At 41.5% G+C, this 16,180-nt stretch overlaps 1 protein-coding gene across 8 annotated transcripts in view; it reads right to left on the reverse strand.

The window, feature by feature from the left end:
- The window catches only part of REPS2 (RALBP1 associated Eps domain containing 2), a 199,149-nt gene extending 189,651 nt beyond the window's left edge, over window positions 1-9,498 (reverse strand). For 5 of the 8 annotated variants that reach the window (XM_081043425.1, XM_081043428.1, XM_081043424.1 and 2 more), the window contains exon 1: window positions 9,034-9,415. In XM_081043425.1, coding sequence (XP_080899551.1) covers window positions 9,034-9,267 — 234 coding nt within the window. In that variant the 5' untranslated portion in view covers window positions 9,268-9,415. Of the gene's footprint in view, window positions 1-9,033 lie in introns of all 8 variants that reach the window. The other 3 variants (XM_081043421.1, XM_081043426.1, XM_081043422.1) reach the window with 3 other exon arrangements.
- Between the last annotated feature and the right edge of the window lie 6,682 nt (window positions 9,499-16,180).

The following is a 16,180-nucleotide window of genomic DNA, read 5'->3' on the forward strand; positions in this document are numbered from 1 at the left end:
CTGTTAATAACCTCTCCTGGTCATGAATGAAATTATGAAGATAGCTGGGTTTCTCCAGTCTGTTTAAATCATTTTTGCCTTCAAGGCCATGGTCTAGCCAGTCTCAGAAGTAGAGATGATAGTGGTAAATAAGAGAGGCCCAACAGCCAGGGGTTCTCTGGAGTGAGGCAGAGCTGAGAGGGCCAAATAGAAAGGTCAGGAGCAGAGAGAGCTCAGAGCTGGAACTGCAGGGACCCCAGGGGCTTCTGGGACTGCTGGTTGAGGTCCTGGAGAAAGCAGTTGAGCATTCATTCACTCTGGGCTTCCTTCCCCGTTGCAAGACAGACTAGAGGCAGAGGGACCACAGCAGCCTTAGGGAATCTCATTCCTGACCCGCCTTGCCAGCAGTGATGCTACCATTCTGACTTTGGAAAGAATGAACTCTGAAGAACTGAAATTTCTAGTCTAGACACCTTGTGACTCTTCAGAGCAGGGCTTCTTAACCATTTTTGTGCTGTGACTCCCTTTGGCAGTCTGCATGGACCTCTTCTCAGAATAATGTTTTTAAATGCATAAAATTAAACACTTAAAATACATAGGATTATAAATTAAATATATTGAAATACAGCTATCAAAATATTTTTAAAAGTTTGTAGTAGTAACACATGTGTTTATTAACACAATGAGTAAAATCAGCCAGTGCGTCTAAATTATTGTAAATTGCCATTGAAATACCTGCAACAACCATAATATGATTTAAAAACTTCCTATTTCTACAGGTGATAAAGTCACAGGTACTGCTACCATGTTTCCCTGAAAATAAGACCTAGCCTGACAATCAGCTCTACGGTGCCTTTTGGAGCAAAAATTAATTATATTATATTATACCCAGTCTTATAATAAAATAAGACCCGGTCTTATGTTAATTTTTGCTCCAAAAGACACATTAGAGCTGATTGTCCGGCGAGGGCTTATTTTCGGGGAAACACAGTAGTACTGCTGTGGTTTGTTGCCTGCATGCATAATAGAAGGAAATGCTCGATTTCAGCTCGGGGTTAGTATAAATAAAGTCGTACTTTTCCCACACCTCAGTTCACAGACCCCTGGACTGGACCCTGTTTTAGAGTAGACCGTGCAGGAGCGGGCACAGGGCATTCACGTCTGCTTTTCCACTTTTTTCCCCTGCCTCTTACTAGTTGAGAGGAAAAACAAACTGCCTAAAGACTAAACTTGAAAAGGATATCTAAGAAGATATATATTTGCCAGTTGTCCTTGGCATAAGAAAATGAATTATGCATGAAAATATTTTTTGAGAAGATAAAGAAATTGGAAATGAGTGGTTGAGCAAAGAAATGCATGTATTCCAGCCACAAAAACCTAAACAGAATAATTTTCTGCTTCAGAAAATTCAGCAAGGCAAGCGTGGTGGAGACCCTAAGGTGCCCCCCCCAAATAATTCTCACTTCCTGGTGTCTGTGCTCTTGTATAATCCTCTCCCCTTGTTTGCAGACAGAACCTGTGACTTGCATCTAACAAATAGAATACGGCAAAGTTGATGAGACGTCAGTCATCTAAGCCGACCGGAGAGAAACTCCTGCTGTCCTTTAAGGAGCCAACAGCCACGTCGGGAACTGCCTGTGGAGAGGACCGTGTGGCAGGGACCTGTGGGAGGCCTCTAGAAGCTGGCAGCTTTAGTCCTAAAATCATAAGGAACTGAATTCTACTGACAACCACGGGAGCTTGCAAGAGGTCCCCAAGCTCCAGAAAGGAACGCTGCCTGCCAACACCTTGATTTCACCCTTAAAAAACTCTGAACTAAAGACCCCGTTAAGCCGTGTGAGGACTCTTGACCCATAGAAACCATGAGATATCAAATATGTGTTGTTTGAAGCTGCAATTTAAATCTGTGGAAATTCATTATAGACCAACGGGTAACTAGTGCAGTGACCACTAGCGGGAGTGACCAACCATCCCAGTTTACCTAGGACTGTCCTGGTTTGGAAACGGTAAGTCCCATGCATGCCCCCTCGGTACTGAACAACCCAGGTTAGTGAGTTGCTGCTGTGATCTGAATGTGCTTGCTCCTCCAAAACTCATGTTGAAAGCCTACCCCGCAATGTGATGGCATTAGAAGGTGGAGGCTTCAGAAAGTGCTTGGCCGTAATGGTAGAGCCCTCATGAATGGGATCAGTGCCCTTATAAGAAGAGGCAAGAGAGCTCCTTAGCGCTTTCCACCACGTGAGGACGGCGCGAGAAGACACCAGCTAAGAACCAGGAGAGGGGCCCTCACCAGACCCTGTATCTGCCAGTGCCTTGGTTTTGGACTTCCAGCTTCCAGAACTGTGAGCAATAAGTGTCTGTTGTCTACAAGCCAACCAGGCTGTGGTATTTTGTGAGAGCATCCTGGACAGACTAAGACAGTTGCCCACCAACAAACATGTACTGAAGAACAGAAGGATATAAATACAAAATACTAGACACTTACCTTTAGAAAACAAATAGAAAGTTTCAAAAAACCTGGAAAGGAACCAAACCCAAATGCTGAGTATTGGGTACATGAATAATTAGGAAAACAACTCAAGATTTCCTCAAAATCAATTTTCTATACCCTTAAAGTAGGGCAGTCCCTAGTTATGAGTGTGAAACTAGGACAATGTTCAAATCCATCTTGTATTTCTAGTCTTCACTTTGTTACTTTTTCAATCTCCCTATTGGTTTCCCCCAATTATTCCAAACCAGTTCTCAAACATTACTATCTTAAAGACTACCAGTGGCTTGATTGCATGAAACCATCACTCAGACTTGCCATTCGACCATAGGCCATGGTATCTTTTCTGCCCACATTAAACCCCTGCATGCTCCCATCTCCTCTGTCCACCCCTAGATATCTTCCTTATAGATAAAAATCATGAATCATATGATGTCTGAGACTTGCTTCAGGATAACAGAAGAGGAAGGGAACAAAAGTAGGAATGCAGATGTAATGGAATCAGCCATGTATTGATGGCTGTTGAGCCTGGGTGACAAGTGCAGAGGAGTTTAATGTACTTTTCTATCTACTTGTTTGATATTTTCCATTTGAAAAGAAGATTAGAAAAAAGTAAGCTTATGAAAGCTTAATCAATTAGCTCAAAAGTACTCTAACATGCTCAAGAATATCAGTGTGCATTTTTCTATCTATAAAGGCATTTTTAATATTCATACATGTTTAGAACAGTCCCCCAGTCATGTGACAGTCTATAAAGAGAAAAATGCCACCTACTTTCCTTAGGCCTAAAGGTTTCTACAGCACCATAATGATGTAAGTAATGAAGAGTAAGTAAAGAATAAGTAAGTAATGAAGATTTTTTTAAAGGAAACATAAATGAACTAGAGCTACATGTGTCAATAAGGATGAATCTCAAAAATATAACAATGAGAGGAAAAACAAGTTGCAGAAAGTTACAAAGAGGATGATACTCCTCATTTTAAGTTGAAAAGCCATATAAAACAATAGATTGTTTTAGTGGCATATACACACACATATATACACACTATATACAGAGGGTGTCAAAAAAATGTATGCATATTTTAAGAAAGGGGAAAAACTATTAAAATTGTAATACTCAATATATGCCGATAACAAAAGATGAATACAAATCATGTTTGACTTCTGCAATAACAAGAGGTGCTCAAAGTGGTTCCCATCAGCATCCAGACGCTTCTGATTACAGCAAACTACTGCTTGAGCAACGCTGACAAAAGTGTCCACTTGTAATACATTTTTTGGGCACCTCCAGTATATACACACATATGTATATATACATACACACAATATACACACATACATATAATAAAGTATTAAATTTTTTTTCAAATCATGCACACCAAATTCGGGAGAGCGATAACCTCCGGGGTAGGAAGAAAGGAAAACAGGACCAAAAAAGGTGTCACAGGAAATTTTCGTACTAACTGGGCTGTTTTACTTCTTATGCTGAGTATTGGGTACATGGTTATTTGCTGTGTAATGCTCTAGCTTGCACACCTGAAATATTTTTTTTATGAAAGAGTCAACAAGTAACAATTATGCAAATGTCCTTCTTTTAACCAGACAATGGTTTAAACTACTTTGGAGCTTACTACATCTGCTGGCATTCATTATCTTTTACCAAAAAAAAAAAAAAGGAATAAACACTTTCTATCTCAAACAGCACATATTCCTGGTTACTGTTTCAGTATGCTGGCCTTTCTCTTCCTAAAGTACATGCTACAAGGGGATATGATATAAATATGCAAAAATAGAACATTGTTTCATCTGCGTTTTTTAAAAATAGTTCTGGCTAATAACCTACAACAGGAAAAAGTTCACAAGAATTTTGTGTTTTGCCTATAGTTTTCTTTAACGTCCAAACAGTTGCTTCAAAGAATTGCAAGAAAACCTTTAAATATGACTTCCATCCAAAGGAGAGGCCATGTGCAGGAATTTTTAAAATATCCCCTACTTCTCATTGCTTTGTTTTACTTCTTTATCTCAATCTAAGCTGCTTAAACAATCAGACATCATTTATTGGCTTTTCTCCCATTCAGTGATTTCCCCTGATAATACAGAATCAACAGTGTTTTATAACTATTCCCCTTAACGTCTAAGTTAACTAACAAGTCAGACATAGAAAGACAAATATCATATGATCTCACTTATAGGTGGAATTTAAAAACCAATCAACCAACCCCCATTCCCACCCCCAATGCATAGATACAGAGAACAAACTGGTGATTGCCAGAGGTGGGGATGGGTAAAGGTGCTCAAAAGGTACAAACTTCCAGTTATAAAATAAATAAGTCATAGGGTTGTAATGTACAGCATGGTGACTATAGTTAATAACACTATATTGTATATTTGAAAGTTGCTAAGAGGGTAAATCGTAATAATCTCATCACAGGAAAAAAAGTTTGTAACTGTGTGGCGATAAATGTTAACTAAATTTATTGTGGTCATCATTTTGCAATAAATATACAAATATCCAATCATATTGTACACCGGAAACTAATGTTATATGCCAATTATATCTCAATTAAAAATAAAGACACTATTTCAAAACAAAGAGTTAACTATCATAAAAATGAAAATAATTATAATGACTACTTGAAATATTCAAAGCATTCCCAAAGACTAAGACACCATCCTAAGATCAATATTATAAATGAGTCTACAGTTTGGTAATTCATTATGTCAGACAGAAACTTTGCCAGCTTAAGGTAGACATTTTATTTCTAGATGTTTTATTTTAAATATTCTCTTACTCAAACTCTGAAGAATAAAAACATATGCCCTGAAATGTAAGCTCTACGAGGACAGGAATTTGTGTTTGATTCATTGCTATAATGTCATCTGCTAGAACTGTGCCTGATGAGCAACAGAAACTCAAATGCCTCAGATACACATCAAACCCAAACCTGATTCCCACCATACACTATGCCTGCTAGTAAAATGCTAGCCTTTGAATACCAATGAAATACTTCACAACCTGGGAAACCCATCACTCTAACATTTGTAGTCCTTTGTCTTGAAGTAGTTAACAAAAACTATTTACCTGTTTCTCAGATATTGATATTTTCTTTTTCTAATTTAAATGTTTCATTCTACCACTTTTCTACCTATTACTAGAATCCTTTTAAAAATAAATCAGCACATGAAGATAAATACTCTATGAAAAGTCCAAAAGGCCTTTTAAAATAGGCTATTATGATGCATTAAAATAAAATTCAAGATGGCAAATAAGCACATGAGAAGATGCTCAACATCATATATCATTAGGGAACTGCAAAATAAAAGAACAATGAGATACCACTACGTACCTATTAAAACAGCAAAAATCTAGAACAGTGACAATACCAAATGCTGATAAGGATGTGGAGCAACTGGAACTCTCATTCACTGCTGGTGGGGATGCAAAATGGTACAGCCACTTTGGAAGACAGTTTGGCAGATTCTTACAAAAGTAAACATACTCCTACCATATGATCCAACAATCATGACCCTTGGTATTGACCCAAAGGAGCTGATAACTTACGTGCACACAGATGTTTATAGGAACTTTATCCATAATTGCCAAAACTTGAAAGCAACCAAGGTGTCTTCCAGTTGGTGAATGGATAAACTGTAGTACACCCAAACAACGGAATATTATTCAGCACTAAAAAGAAATGAACTATCAAGCTATGAAAAGATATGGAAGAATCTTAGATGCATATTTCTAAATGAAAGAAGCCAATCTGAAAAGGCTACATACTGTGTGGTTCCAACTATATGACATTCTGAAAAAGGCAAAACTATGGAGACAGTGAAAAAATCAGTGGCCAGCCAGGGGTTGGGGGTAAAAGGAAGGGATGGAGCACAGTATGATACTATATGATACTATAAAGATGGATACATGTCATTATACATTTGCCCAAACCCATAGAATGTACACCACCAAGAGTGAGCCCTAATGTAAACTGTGGACTCTGGGTGACTATGACGTGTCAATGTAAGTTCATCAACTGTGACAAATGCCCCACTCAGTGGGGATGTTGATCATGAGGGAGGCTGTGTGTTGGGGGAGGACAGGGGTATATGTGAACTCTGCACCTTCTCCTCAATTTTGCTGTGAACTTGAAACTGCTCTGAAAAAATAAAGTCTATTAAAATATATTTTAATAAATTATATATAAAAATATACATTTCAATTGAAAAAAATCCCTAAGATGATTCACTTCCATAACGAAGTAACAGTTGTAGTGATTTATTTTTACTCCAAAGAGGAGACAAAATTAAGTATTTTCATGGAACATTTACTCCAGGTAAGAGTTTCACCCTTCCTGGAGCATTATGGTGATCTTAACTGTATGCTTACCAAGAAGAAAAATCTGGCCGTTACCATAGAAACTACAAAGACTGGTTGGTGCTGCCATGATTTGAGCAATTATACCTGTTGGGCCACTTAATTCTGAACTTATAGGTTTCTGTTTAATAGGGAAAGGAGGAGAAGTCCACATTTGTTTTAAATAATGGCTAATACACTCACGGAGGAGTGCAAATCCAGGTGAATGAAGCATGTGCATGCATGCACACACACATATACACACCCAGACAAACCACACCATACCACACCAAAGCCACTGGCTTTTTTTTTTTTTTTTTTTGCTGGCTTTGAATCTCTTCTGATGTTTCCCTGTCTAGGATGGCTTTGTTGTTAATTTTCACCTCTAAGAAGAAGATTGGATGACTGCAATGGTGTTAGGTTAATGGGGAAGAATGTATTTTGTTTTGCTGGGCTGAAAAGGGGAGTTTAAAGCTCTGAGAGATTTACTACAAGCGATCCTCTAGGGATGTCCCCTTTTGCCAGCATCAGAAGCAGTCTTTTGCAAGCAGGTTTCCACCGGACATCAAGAATAGAATCTAATTCATGCAAAGGCACTGTGATTTGGGTTCTTTTTAAATCATCTGTAAATCAAGGGAGCATGGATTGTAACACCAGGGAAGCCCCTTCCCCAACTCCTAAAGAGGAGTTACCCAACATAATTCAGATTTAATATACCCAACCTTCTCTTATCACACTCCATCTATTACTGACAACAAAACAAGCCTTAATAGTGCCCAGCTGTCACTTTCCGTGTAGCCTCAGTCACTTATTCCTCCTCCAGTTGAGAAGTAGTGACAGCATTTAATCAATTTATTATGCTTGGGAGTATTCTGAGGGCCTGGTGTAAAAACCATGGATTGTGCTTTAATACACTGACTTTTTTTCTCTACTTGGTCCAGCTCAACTACTCAACAGCAGTGGCAGAGCTATCGACGTATCAAGGACTTCTTAAGGGACAATCAGACATGCTAAATTCTGTGAATACTAATTATATTTTCAGAAATCCTGAATTCTAAAAGGTGAAAGATTACAGTGACTAAAGTTACGCTCACAGGCATATGCGTGCTTCAGCAATATAAAATGCAGTCTTAAGCGAGAAGGAAAAATCCCTACAAACAATGATATTGCGAGTAAACCATAAAACCTTCAGTGCGCCTTTGCAACTAGATTTTAAAATACCATTCGCCACTTTAAATATTCAATTGATGTTAACTTTCATACTGGCTATTGCTTTTAAGAAAAGCTTCATTTCACGTTTTGGGCCTGATATTAAGAATCTCATCACCATTTAGTGCTGGTAACATCAAAAGACTAAGTGCTTATCAAGTAGTCTTTCTCCAAGCTGCAAGGAAAGCACAAGACAAAACCAGCATCTGCTGTGGACTATACCCTCGTCCTTTTCCAGGTTTGGAGCAGCCAAAAGAAGATGCCTGTGATACACGTTACTTTTCAATTCTATTTTCAAATCCAAGTAATGATAATATGGGCAATACAGTTGTCCCCCATGGCAGACCTCTAGCCCTAAACAGGAAGCTTGGCTCTGCCCTGACAGACGTCCTATCGCAGCCCTGTGTCCCTGCTCTGCAACTTGTCATTAAGGCTTTCTAGTTTAAAGGTGATATTCAGAAATACGTTAGCGGGCAATATATACAGTAGATAGGTATATATTAGAAGTATATAGAGCGGACAACATTTAGTCCTGGGCCCCTGACCCTACAGACACACACACCACATATACTTCAAGTTCAAATCCCAGCAAGCCCCCCACCTCGGGCGCCCACCTCTTCCCACCCAACCAGGAGAGGGAAGGGCAGGAACGAGCAAGAAGAGGTTAAACCACACACTAGCCAAAACAAACATCACTTCCAAAACAAGGCAAACTTTGGGTCTGGGCGGCTGCAGAGCCCCAGAAATAGCCGGAGGAGAGGAGGGAGTGCCAGTCCGTGTCAGGGAAGGAAGATGGGGAGCGCACCCAGCACTGCTAAGCTGCAGAAGAGGCTGGTGTCCCCCGGGGGACTAGGGCGTCGCCGCCATTCCCGGCTGCGAACCCCCTCTCTGCGACCTGATCAAGGCCTCTGGGTCCCTGTGGGCGGCCTTATCGCCCCACCCCGCCCCTTGTCCCCACAGAAATGATCCTCACAGACCCGTAGGGGCAGGGGGTGCGTGGACCTACCTGGTGCAGCGTTTCGGCCGGCAGCTGCGACGCCCGAAACAGGTCGGCCACGGGGCCCGCGGCTGCGGTGGCTGTACCGGGGGGAGCCCTGGCGGCCTCAGGGGGCCCGGACCCGGCGCCCCCGCCTGCAGCGCCGGTGCACCGCGCGAAGATCTCGGAGTAGCACTGCTGCTCGCCCTCGCTCAGCAGCAGCGGCGGCCCGGAGCCGCAACCTCCGCCTGCCGCCGCCTCCATAGGGCCTAAAAGGGGGCCCGAGGGAGCACCGTCCCCGATGGGGCGCTGCCGCCTTCACCACAGCCTCCGCAGCCTCAGCCTCGGCCTTGGTCGCCGCCACCGCCCCCACGCCCCGCAGCTGCGGCGCGGCCGCTTCCTCCGGGCGCCTGCCGGCCCCGCCCCCGGACTTGAATGTTGTGCCTCCACTGCGCGGCACATGGAGACAGGCGCGGCGCCGACCAATCTAAGCCTGGGATGACACCCCGACCCCGCCCCCGCCCCCCGCCCCGCCCTCCCCACGCCCCGCCCGCGCACCGCCAGGTAACTAACTCCGCACGCCTCCAGCCTGGCGCGGGATCACCTGCTCCACCCGCGCCACCGGGCTGGAGAAGGCGGGGCCAGCGCCGTTCCGCGCCCACCCTGCACGTGAGGGGCGTCTTTGACTCTCGGCCCAGGCTGGGAGGGGGAAGCACCTGGAGAATGGCGCTTTTCTGGGGGCGGGGAAGGCAGTGTTTTTTTTCCTAGGATGCTGGAGCAGGTGTCCTGCTCACTGCACGCCATGCCCTTCCCAGAAAAGGGACGAGGCATGGGAAATTAGGCTTTCCTTTTTCCGTAGCAGTACAGCTTAGGTCCTGAAAAGCTGGAAAATAGAGATCTTCATACGAATGGGGTCCCAGGAACTCCCCATAATGTTCAGGGTGGCAGCGAGGTTAGGCCGCTTTCTAAGGGATGGCTCAAACTTGGAGTTGAGCCTTAAAAAGGAATCACATCTACTAGTGTTAAATACTAGGGTAATAGGAATAAAAAAACACCCTGGGAAGAACTGCACGTGTATATGCATTAAGCCTCGCTGGGAAACACCCAAAGGAAAAATATCAGTCCAAGGTTAACCACTACAAAAATTCGTTTTAGAATTTGGTTTAATAAAGAGATATATAAAACTTTCACCCCAAATAGTTTTAATTAAAAACAGAAGACAAACAACATCTCAAGCAATAGCACATGATGGTAAATATACTTTGGTATTTTGGTCAACTACAGTAAGGACCAAGGACAGGAAAAGCAAAAAAAAATCAGTAGATGGTTAAGGGGGTGGGGGAGACATATAAGAAGAAAAAAGAAAAATTATGTCAATTCATAAACAACAGCCAGAGTAATATTTCCTTTTTGAAATATGAAGAAATGAAAGAGAAGAGGATCCACTCCAAAAGCAGGAAGTTCTTATCTCTTCACTAAGATTTCCTTACATAAGATTATGAAAGCAGTAGGCTTGGGGACAAGAGTACAGAAAGGATAGGTAAGTTAGGAACAGCAAAGGCTAACTTAGCTGGGGAACTTCCATTTCAAAATCTCACCACCAAAGACATTCCATGCTCATGGATTGGAAGAATCAACATAGTTAAAATGGCCATATTACCCAAAGCAATATATAGATTTAATGCAATCCCCATCAAAATCCCAATGGCATTTCTTAAAGAGATAGAGCAAAAAATCATCAGATTTGTTTGGAACCACAAAAGACCCCAAATAGCCAAAGCAATCTTAAGAAAAAAGAACAATACTGGAGCTATCACACTCCCTGACTTTAGCTTGTACTACAGGGCTACAATAATCAAAACAGCATGGTATTGGCAGAAAAACAGACACATAGACCAATGGAATAGAATTGAGAACCCAGAAATAAAACCACATAAATATGAACAGATAGTTTTTGACAAAGAAGCTAAAAACATACAATGGAGAAAAGACAGCCTCTTCAATAAATGGTGCTGGGAAAATTGGATAGCCACGTGCAAAAGAATGAAACTGGACTGTTATCTGTCACCATGTACCAAAATTAATTCAAAATGGATCAAAGTCTTAAGCATAAGACCTGACACAATAAACTGCATAGAAGAAAACATAGGTACTAAACTTATGGACCTTGGGCTCAAAGAGCGTTTTATGAATTTGACTCCAAAGGCAATGGAAGTAAAAGCTAAAATAAACAAATGGGACTATATGAAACTTAAAAGCTTATGCACAGCAAAAGAAACCATCGACAAAATAAAGAGGCAACCGACTGAATGGGAGAAGATTTTTGCAAACAGTTCCTCCAATAGGGGTCTAATATCCAAAATATACAAGGAGCTCATGAAACTCAACAACAAAAAAACAAACAACCCAATTGAAAAATGGGCAGAGGACCTGAGGAGACATTTCTCCAAAGAGGACATACAAATGGCAAATAGACATATGAAAAAATGTTCAACATCACTAATCATCAGAGAAATGCAAATAAAATCTCACCACCATTGTATCTTCCACAACTGTAATACTTTCTCAGAAGAACTGGAAGCCAAGAGATCATGTTTATTCTCTTCCTGCTTTCCAAGTTCTGTACAGGCTTCCCTGAGAATGGCCCGTCATGCTAAAAGAGGTTAGAAAGGGACCCATTATTCATGATAAATGCCAAACCCTAGTTTCCCCTGTGACTCCTGCAAAAAGAAATGTGAGGTGTAATAATCCTTAACATTCATATAGTTCAAAGCCACATTACCTCGTCTAAGCCCCACAGTAACTCTCTGAGGTAGGTTGGAAAAACATTTGTATCTTGATTTTGCAGATGAGAAGATGGATGCAAAGACCGTGGGACTTGCCCAACTGAATACTAGATTCAGAGCTGATCTTCATTACTCAACTCAGTTTCATAAATTTGACAGATATTTCTTAAGCACCAGATACTGCAGAGATGGGTCAAAACTCTCACATCTGTACCTATCAATCCATCAATCAACACTTATTGGTAAACAGGGCATATTGACTATGTCCCTCCAGGAGCACTGAGGGATTTTTAAAAAAAATACAAGATGTGTTGCTTTCAGGGAGCTTGCAGCCTCACTGAAAAAGACAAAACTAACAGAACAAATAAAAACAAACAATAAAAGACAATATATAATTAAGTGCTAAATTGTGTACCTCGAGCTAAGTGTTGTGGGAGTTTAGAGAACAGAGAAAATCCATGAGCCAGAGTTCAACCAAAAAGGCTTGATGAGGGGGACCTGAGATGGATGGTGACAAATGGGTGGGGCTGGGCAGATGAAAGGACAGGGCTGAGAAGGAGGATCAAGGGAGAGGGAGGAGCCAGAGACACTTGGTGCCAAGGAACCTGAGGGACAGTAAGCTGTAAGCGGGTCGGGGCGGGAGAGAGGGGCAGCCTCTGATGGGTTCTGGGATGCCAGAAGGCAAGCTGAAAGAACCACAGGTGCGGCCACAGTGAGCGAACAGCAGTAACATTTAAACACAGGACACAGGAAGGGAAAATAACATTTTAAAAATGTTTTTATATCTAAGGAATGCCAAGTACTGTTCTTCTACAAGCTTTTTGAATAGAAGAAATAGTTATCAAACACATAGAAGAATGTAGAAACTCTAAACACTCATATCCTTAAGGCTGACAGTAAACAATGTTTTAGAATAGAATTTCTTTATACTCTTGCAGTTCTAAACTTACATACTTGTTTGGGCTCCATCATGGCCAGAAAAGCTAGAATGATAATATATTCAGAAATAGCCAAGAGATGGTTTTTAAGTTGTGCTTTTTTTCCCTTTAAGTCCAGCTTCAGTGCCCCGAATGAAGACGACAACAAACTCAGAAGACGGCGCCGGTTACCTATAGGGAAGAGTTTTCTAAAGCACGGGTTGGAAAACTAGATCCAGTTGCCTGATTTTGTATGGCTCAAAAGCTAAGAATGGGTTTCACAATTTTTTAATGGTTGAAAAAAATAGTACTTTCTATGCATTGAATAATATTTCAGGACATGTGAAAATTACTTAAAATTTACATTTCAGTGTCCATAAGCAAAGTTTTATTGCACCACAGCCACGCCTATTCATTTATGAGTTGACTGTCGTTTTCACACTACAATGGCAAAGTTGAGTCATGACTTGAAACATTTATTCTCTGGCCCTTTACATAAAAAAAAAATTCACTGACTCCTATTCTAAAGTATGAAGACCTAATATTTCCTTATACCTACAGTCAATTTATGGGTCACCTGGGAAAGGGTGGTATGGAGAATTCTATTTGGCTTCTCTGAGCCTCAGAATTTTCATGAGTAATATGGAGATACTTAAGATTGTATCTCAAAGATTGGTGAACTTTAAAAAGTACTTACCGAGGGACTGACCAATGTACAGTAGGCTCCTCCATCTGCGGTTTCACTTTCCATGGTTTCAGTTACGTGTGGTCAACCGTGGTCTGAAAACATTAAATGAAAAATTCCAGAAATAGACAATTCATAAGTTTTAAATTGTGTGGCGTTCTGAATAATGTGATGAAATCTCTGTGCCACCCACCTGGGAGGTGAATCATCCCTTTGTCCAGCATCCCTACGCTGTATATACTCCGGGCCCATTAGTCACGCAGTAGCTCTCTCAGTTGTCAGTATCACAGTGCTTGTGTTCACGTAACCCTCAGAGTAGCCTAACACTACGTTCTCCTCACTTCATCTCATCACGTGGGCATTGTATCATCTCACATCATCACAAGAAGGATGAGTACAGTACAAGATATTTTGAGAGAGAGACCACACTCACATAACTTTTATTATAGTACATTGGTATAATTGTTCTACTTTATTATTAGTTACTGTTGTTAATCTCTTACTGTGTCTAATTTGTAAATTAAGCTTTATCACAGGTGTGTATATATAGAAAAAAAAACATAGTGTATATAGGGTTAAGTACTATCTGAGGTTTCAGGCATCCACTAGGGCTCTTAGAATGTATCCTCATGCATAAGGGGGACTACTGTAAAGACTAAATCATCACTTCTTTGGCTGATTTTAACTTTTGTTTTGCTAGAAGTTTAAAAAGGCAGATCTTTAACAGAGGGAAAATGAGAGGGAATCTTATGCCCCTGGCCGCATTTTCCCACGAGACAGTTTCCTCTATTCCCCAGGAGGAGTATTGATGAAGTAACATTGGTGCTTCTCCCAGCTCCTCTCATTTACTCTTCTCTAAGGAAGAAGTGATGGAAGGGAAAAGAAACTGATCATTCCTGGTTCCAACAGTGTCTCTGTCCCTGTCCCTCTCTGTCTCTGTCTCTCTCTGTCCCTCTCTCTTATTCATATTCTCTCTCTCCCTCCCCCTCTCCCCCCATATATATATATATATATATATATATATATATATATATATATATATATCTCCAACCCCCACCATCACCACCCCTGAATTCCGCTGCCCTCAGAGGGGACTCCACTCTATACCTGCTCCCACATGGAAAGTCCACCTAGTTTGGGGTCACACTCTGTTCCTACTTGCAGGACTTGATGGGTATAAGACAGCAATTTTCTTGCAGCGTCCCAGGTAAGGGCTTGTTTTGTGGACACTCTCTGTGGTGGGGAAGGAACAGGGTAGGGAGAGTAAGAAGAAGCCTGACTGTGGGCACAAAGCCAATCCAAATATCCAATCCAACTCCAGCAACAATAAAGTTGATGATGGCCACATGGATCTCACTCATAGAGGAAGAGAGAGGTTGGAGAACTTGGATCCCAGTATGTTCTACAAACCACTAATAACAATGGAATCTTACAAGTTACCGTCTCTCATAAAACCAGTTTGGTGAAATTATGTCCTGTACCCGTGTGTGTGTGTGTGTGTGTGTGTGTGTGTGTGTGCCTGTGTGTGTGTGTGTGTGTGTGTGTGTGTGTGAGAGAGAGAGAGAGAGAGAGAGAGAAAGAGAGAGAGAGAGAGAGAATGTGCCCTCTTCCTTCCTGTACCAACTCTATCCTCTGAAGCAAAGGCTTGACAAATTGAAAAGCAACAGTTTGTTCTTAGCAGACCTGCTGGCCTCTAATGTAAGTGATCAGACAATCACCTCTCTCCATGGAATGAAGCCCCTTTGGTAGTCCTGGGAACGGCTGAGTAGAAACATTAAAAAGATTTCTGTGCATTGGGAAAGTCCAACAGTTATGTCAGATGAACAGGAGCCAACAGTTCTCACTACTAGTTAACAATAGCAAGCTGTCTAACCTTGGGAAGGCAGCTTCCTGCTTTGTTTCCCTGAATAGGATCTTGGATAATAATTATCCTAGTCATATATTTTCATGGTGCTTTTGAAAATCACCCATAATACTCAAACATACTGTCAGAGCTTTTTTTCTATGTTTTAAAGGAATAAGAAAAAAATCTGCACTTTAGTTATTCAGCACTTCAGTCGGCACAGATTTGAGCAAGAATTATTATTGATTACATTGAAAAAACTCTGAAAATCAAATTTTCAGAAGCTATTCATGTTTCTGAAAAATGGAAGGTTCGCTAAATGAGTCAGGGTAGGCTAACTACTGAAACAGCATGAAAATTCTCAGTGGGTTAACATAATAATGATTTGTTTCTTGCTCACGTCACAGTTCAACAAGGGTCTGTGGATGGGGGTGGTTCTCTTCATGGTCATTCAGGGACACTCTCTAGTTGCCCCACCATCCCCTGGGACCTCAAAGTCCTCCATGAGATGCTGTGCATCCGGCAGTTTTAAAAATAAAGAGGGAGCTCAGCAAAACTGGAAAGAGTGAGAGCGTGGAAGACTGCTTACATAGGGGGTTTTATGGGCCAGGGCCAGAGGTGGCACATATCACTCTCCCTGCTTTCTATTGGCTAGAGCTGAGTCATATGGCAGTACCGAACTGCAAGGGCATTTGGGAAATGTTGTCAAGCTGTGTACCCAGGAAGAAGAAATGGGTTTGGGGAACATCTAGCCAGACTCTGACATAATTGCCATATAAAAATTTCAGACCTATTGTACACACTGTTGGTTCACGGCCAAGATTCCTGTCACCAGGCAATGCACCCATCAGTGAGTGTTGTCTGCTAATAGCTCACAGCTGTTCCCTTCTTTAAAAGACTTCCCCTTAGCCAACCTGGAGCCACTTCTTGGAGGTTACACCTCCAC

The sequence above is a fragment of the Rhinolophus hipposideros genome (genome assembly GCF_964194185.1).
Source record: "Rhinolophus hipposideros genome assembly, chromosome: X".
NCBI classification, from domain to species: Eukaryota; Metazoa; Chordata; class Mammalia; order Chiroptera; family Rhinolophidae; genus Rhinolophus; species Rhinolophus hipposideros.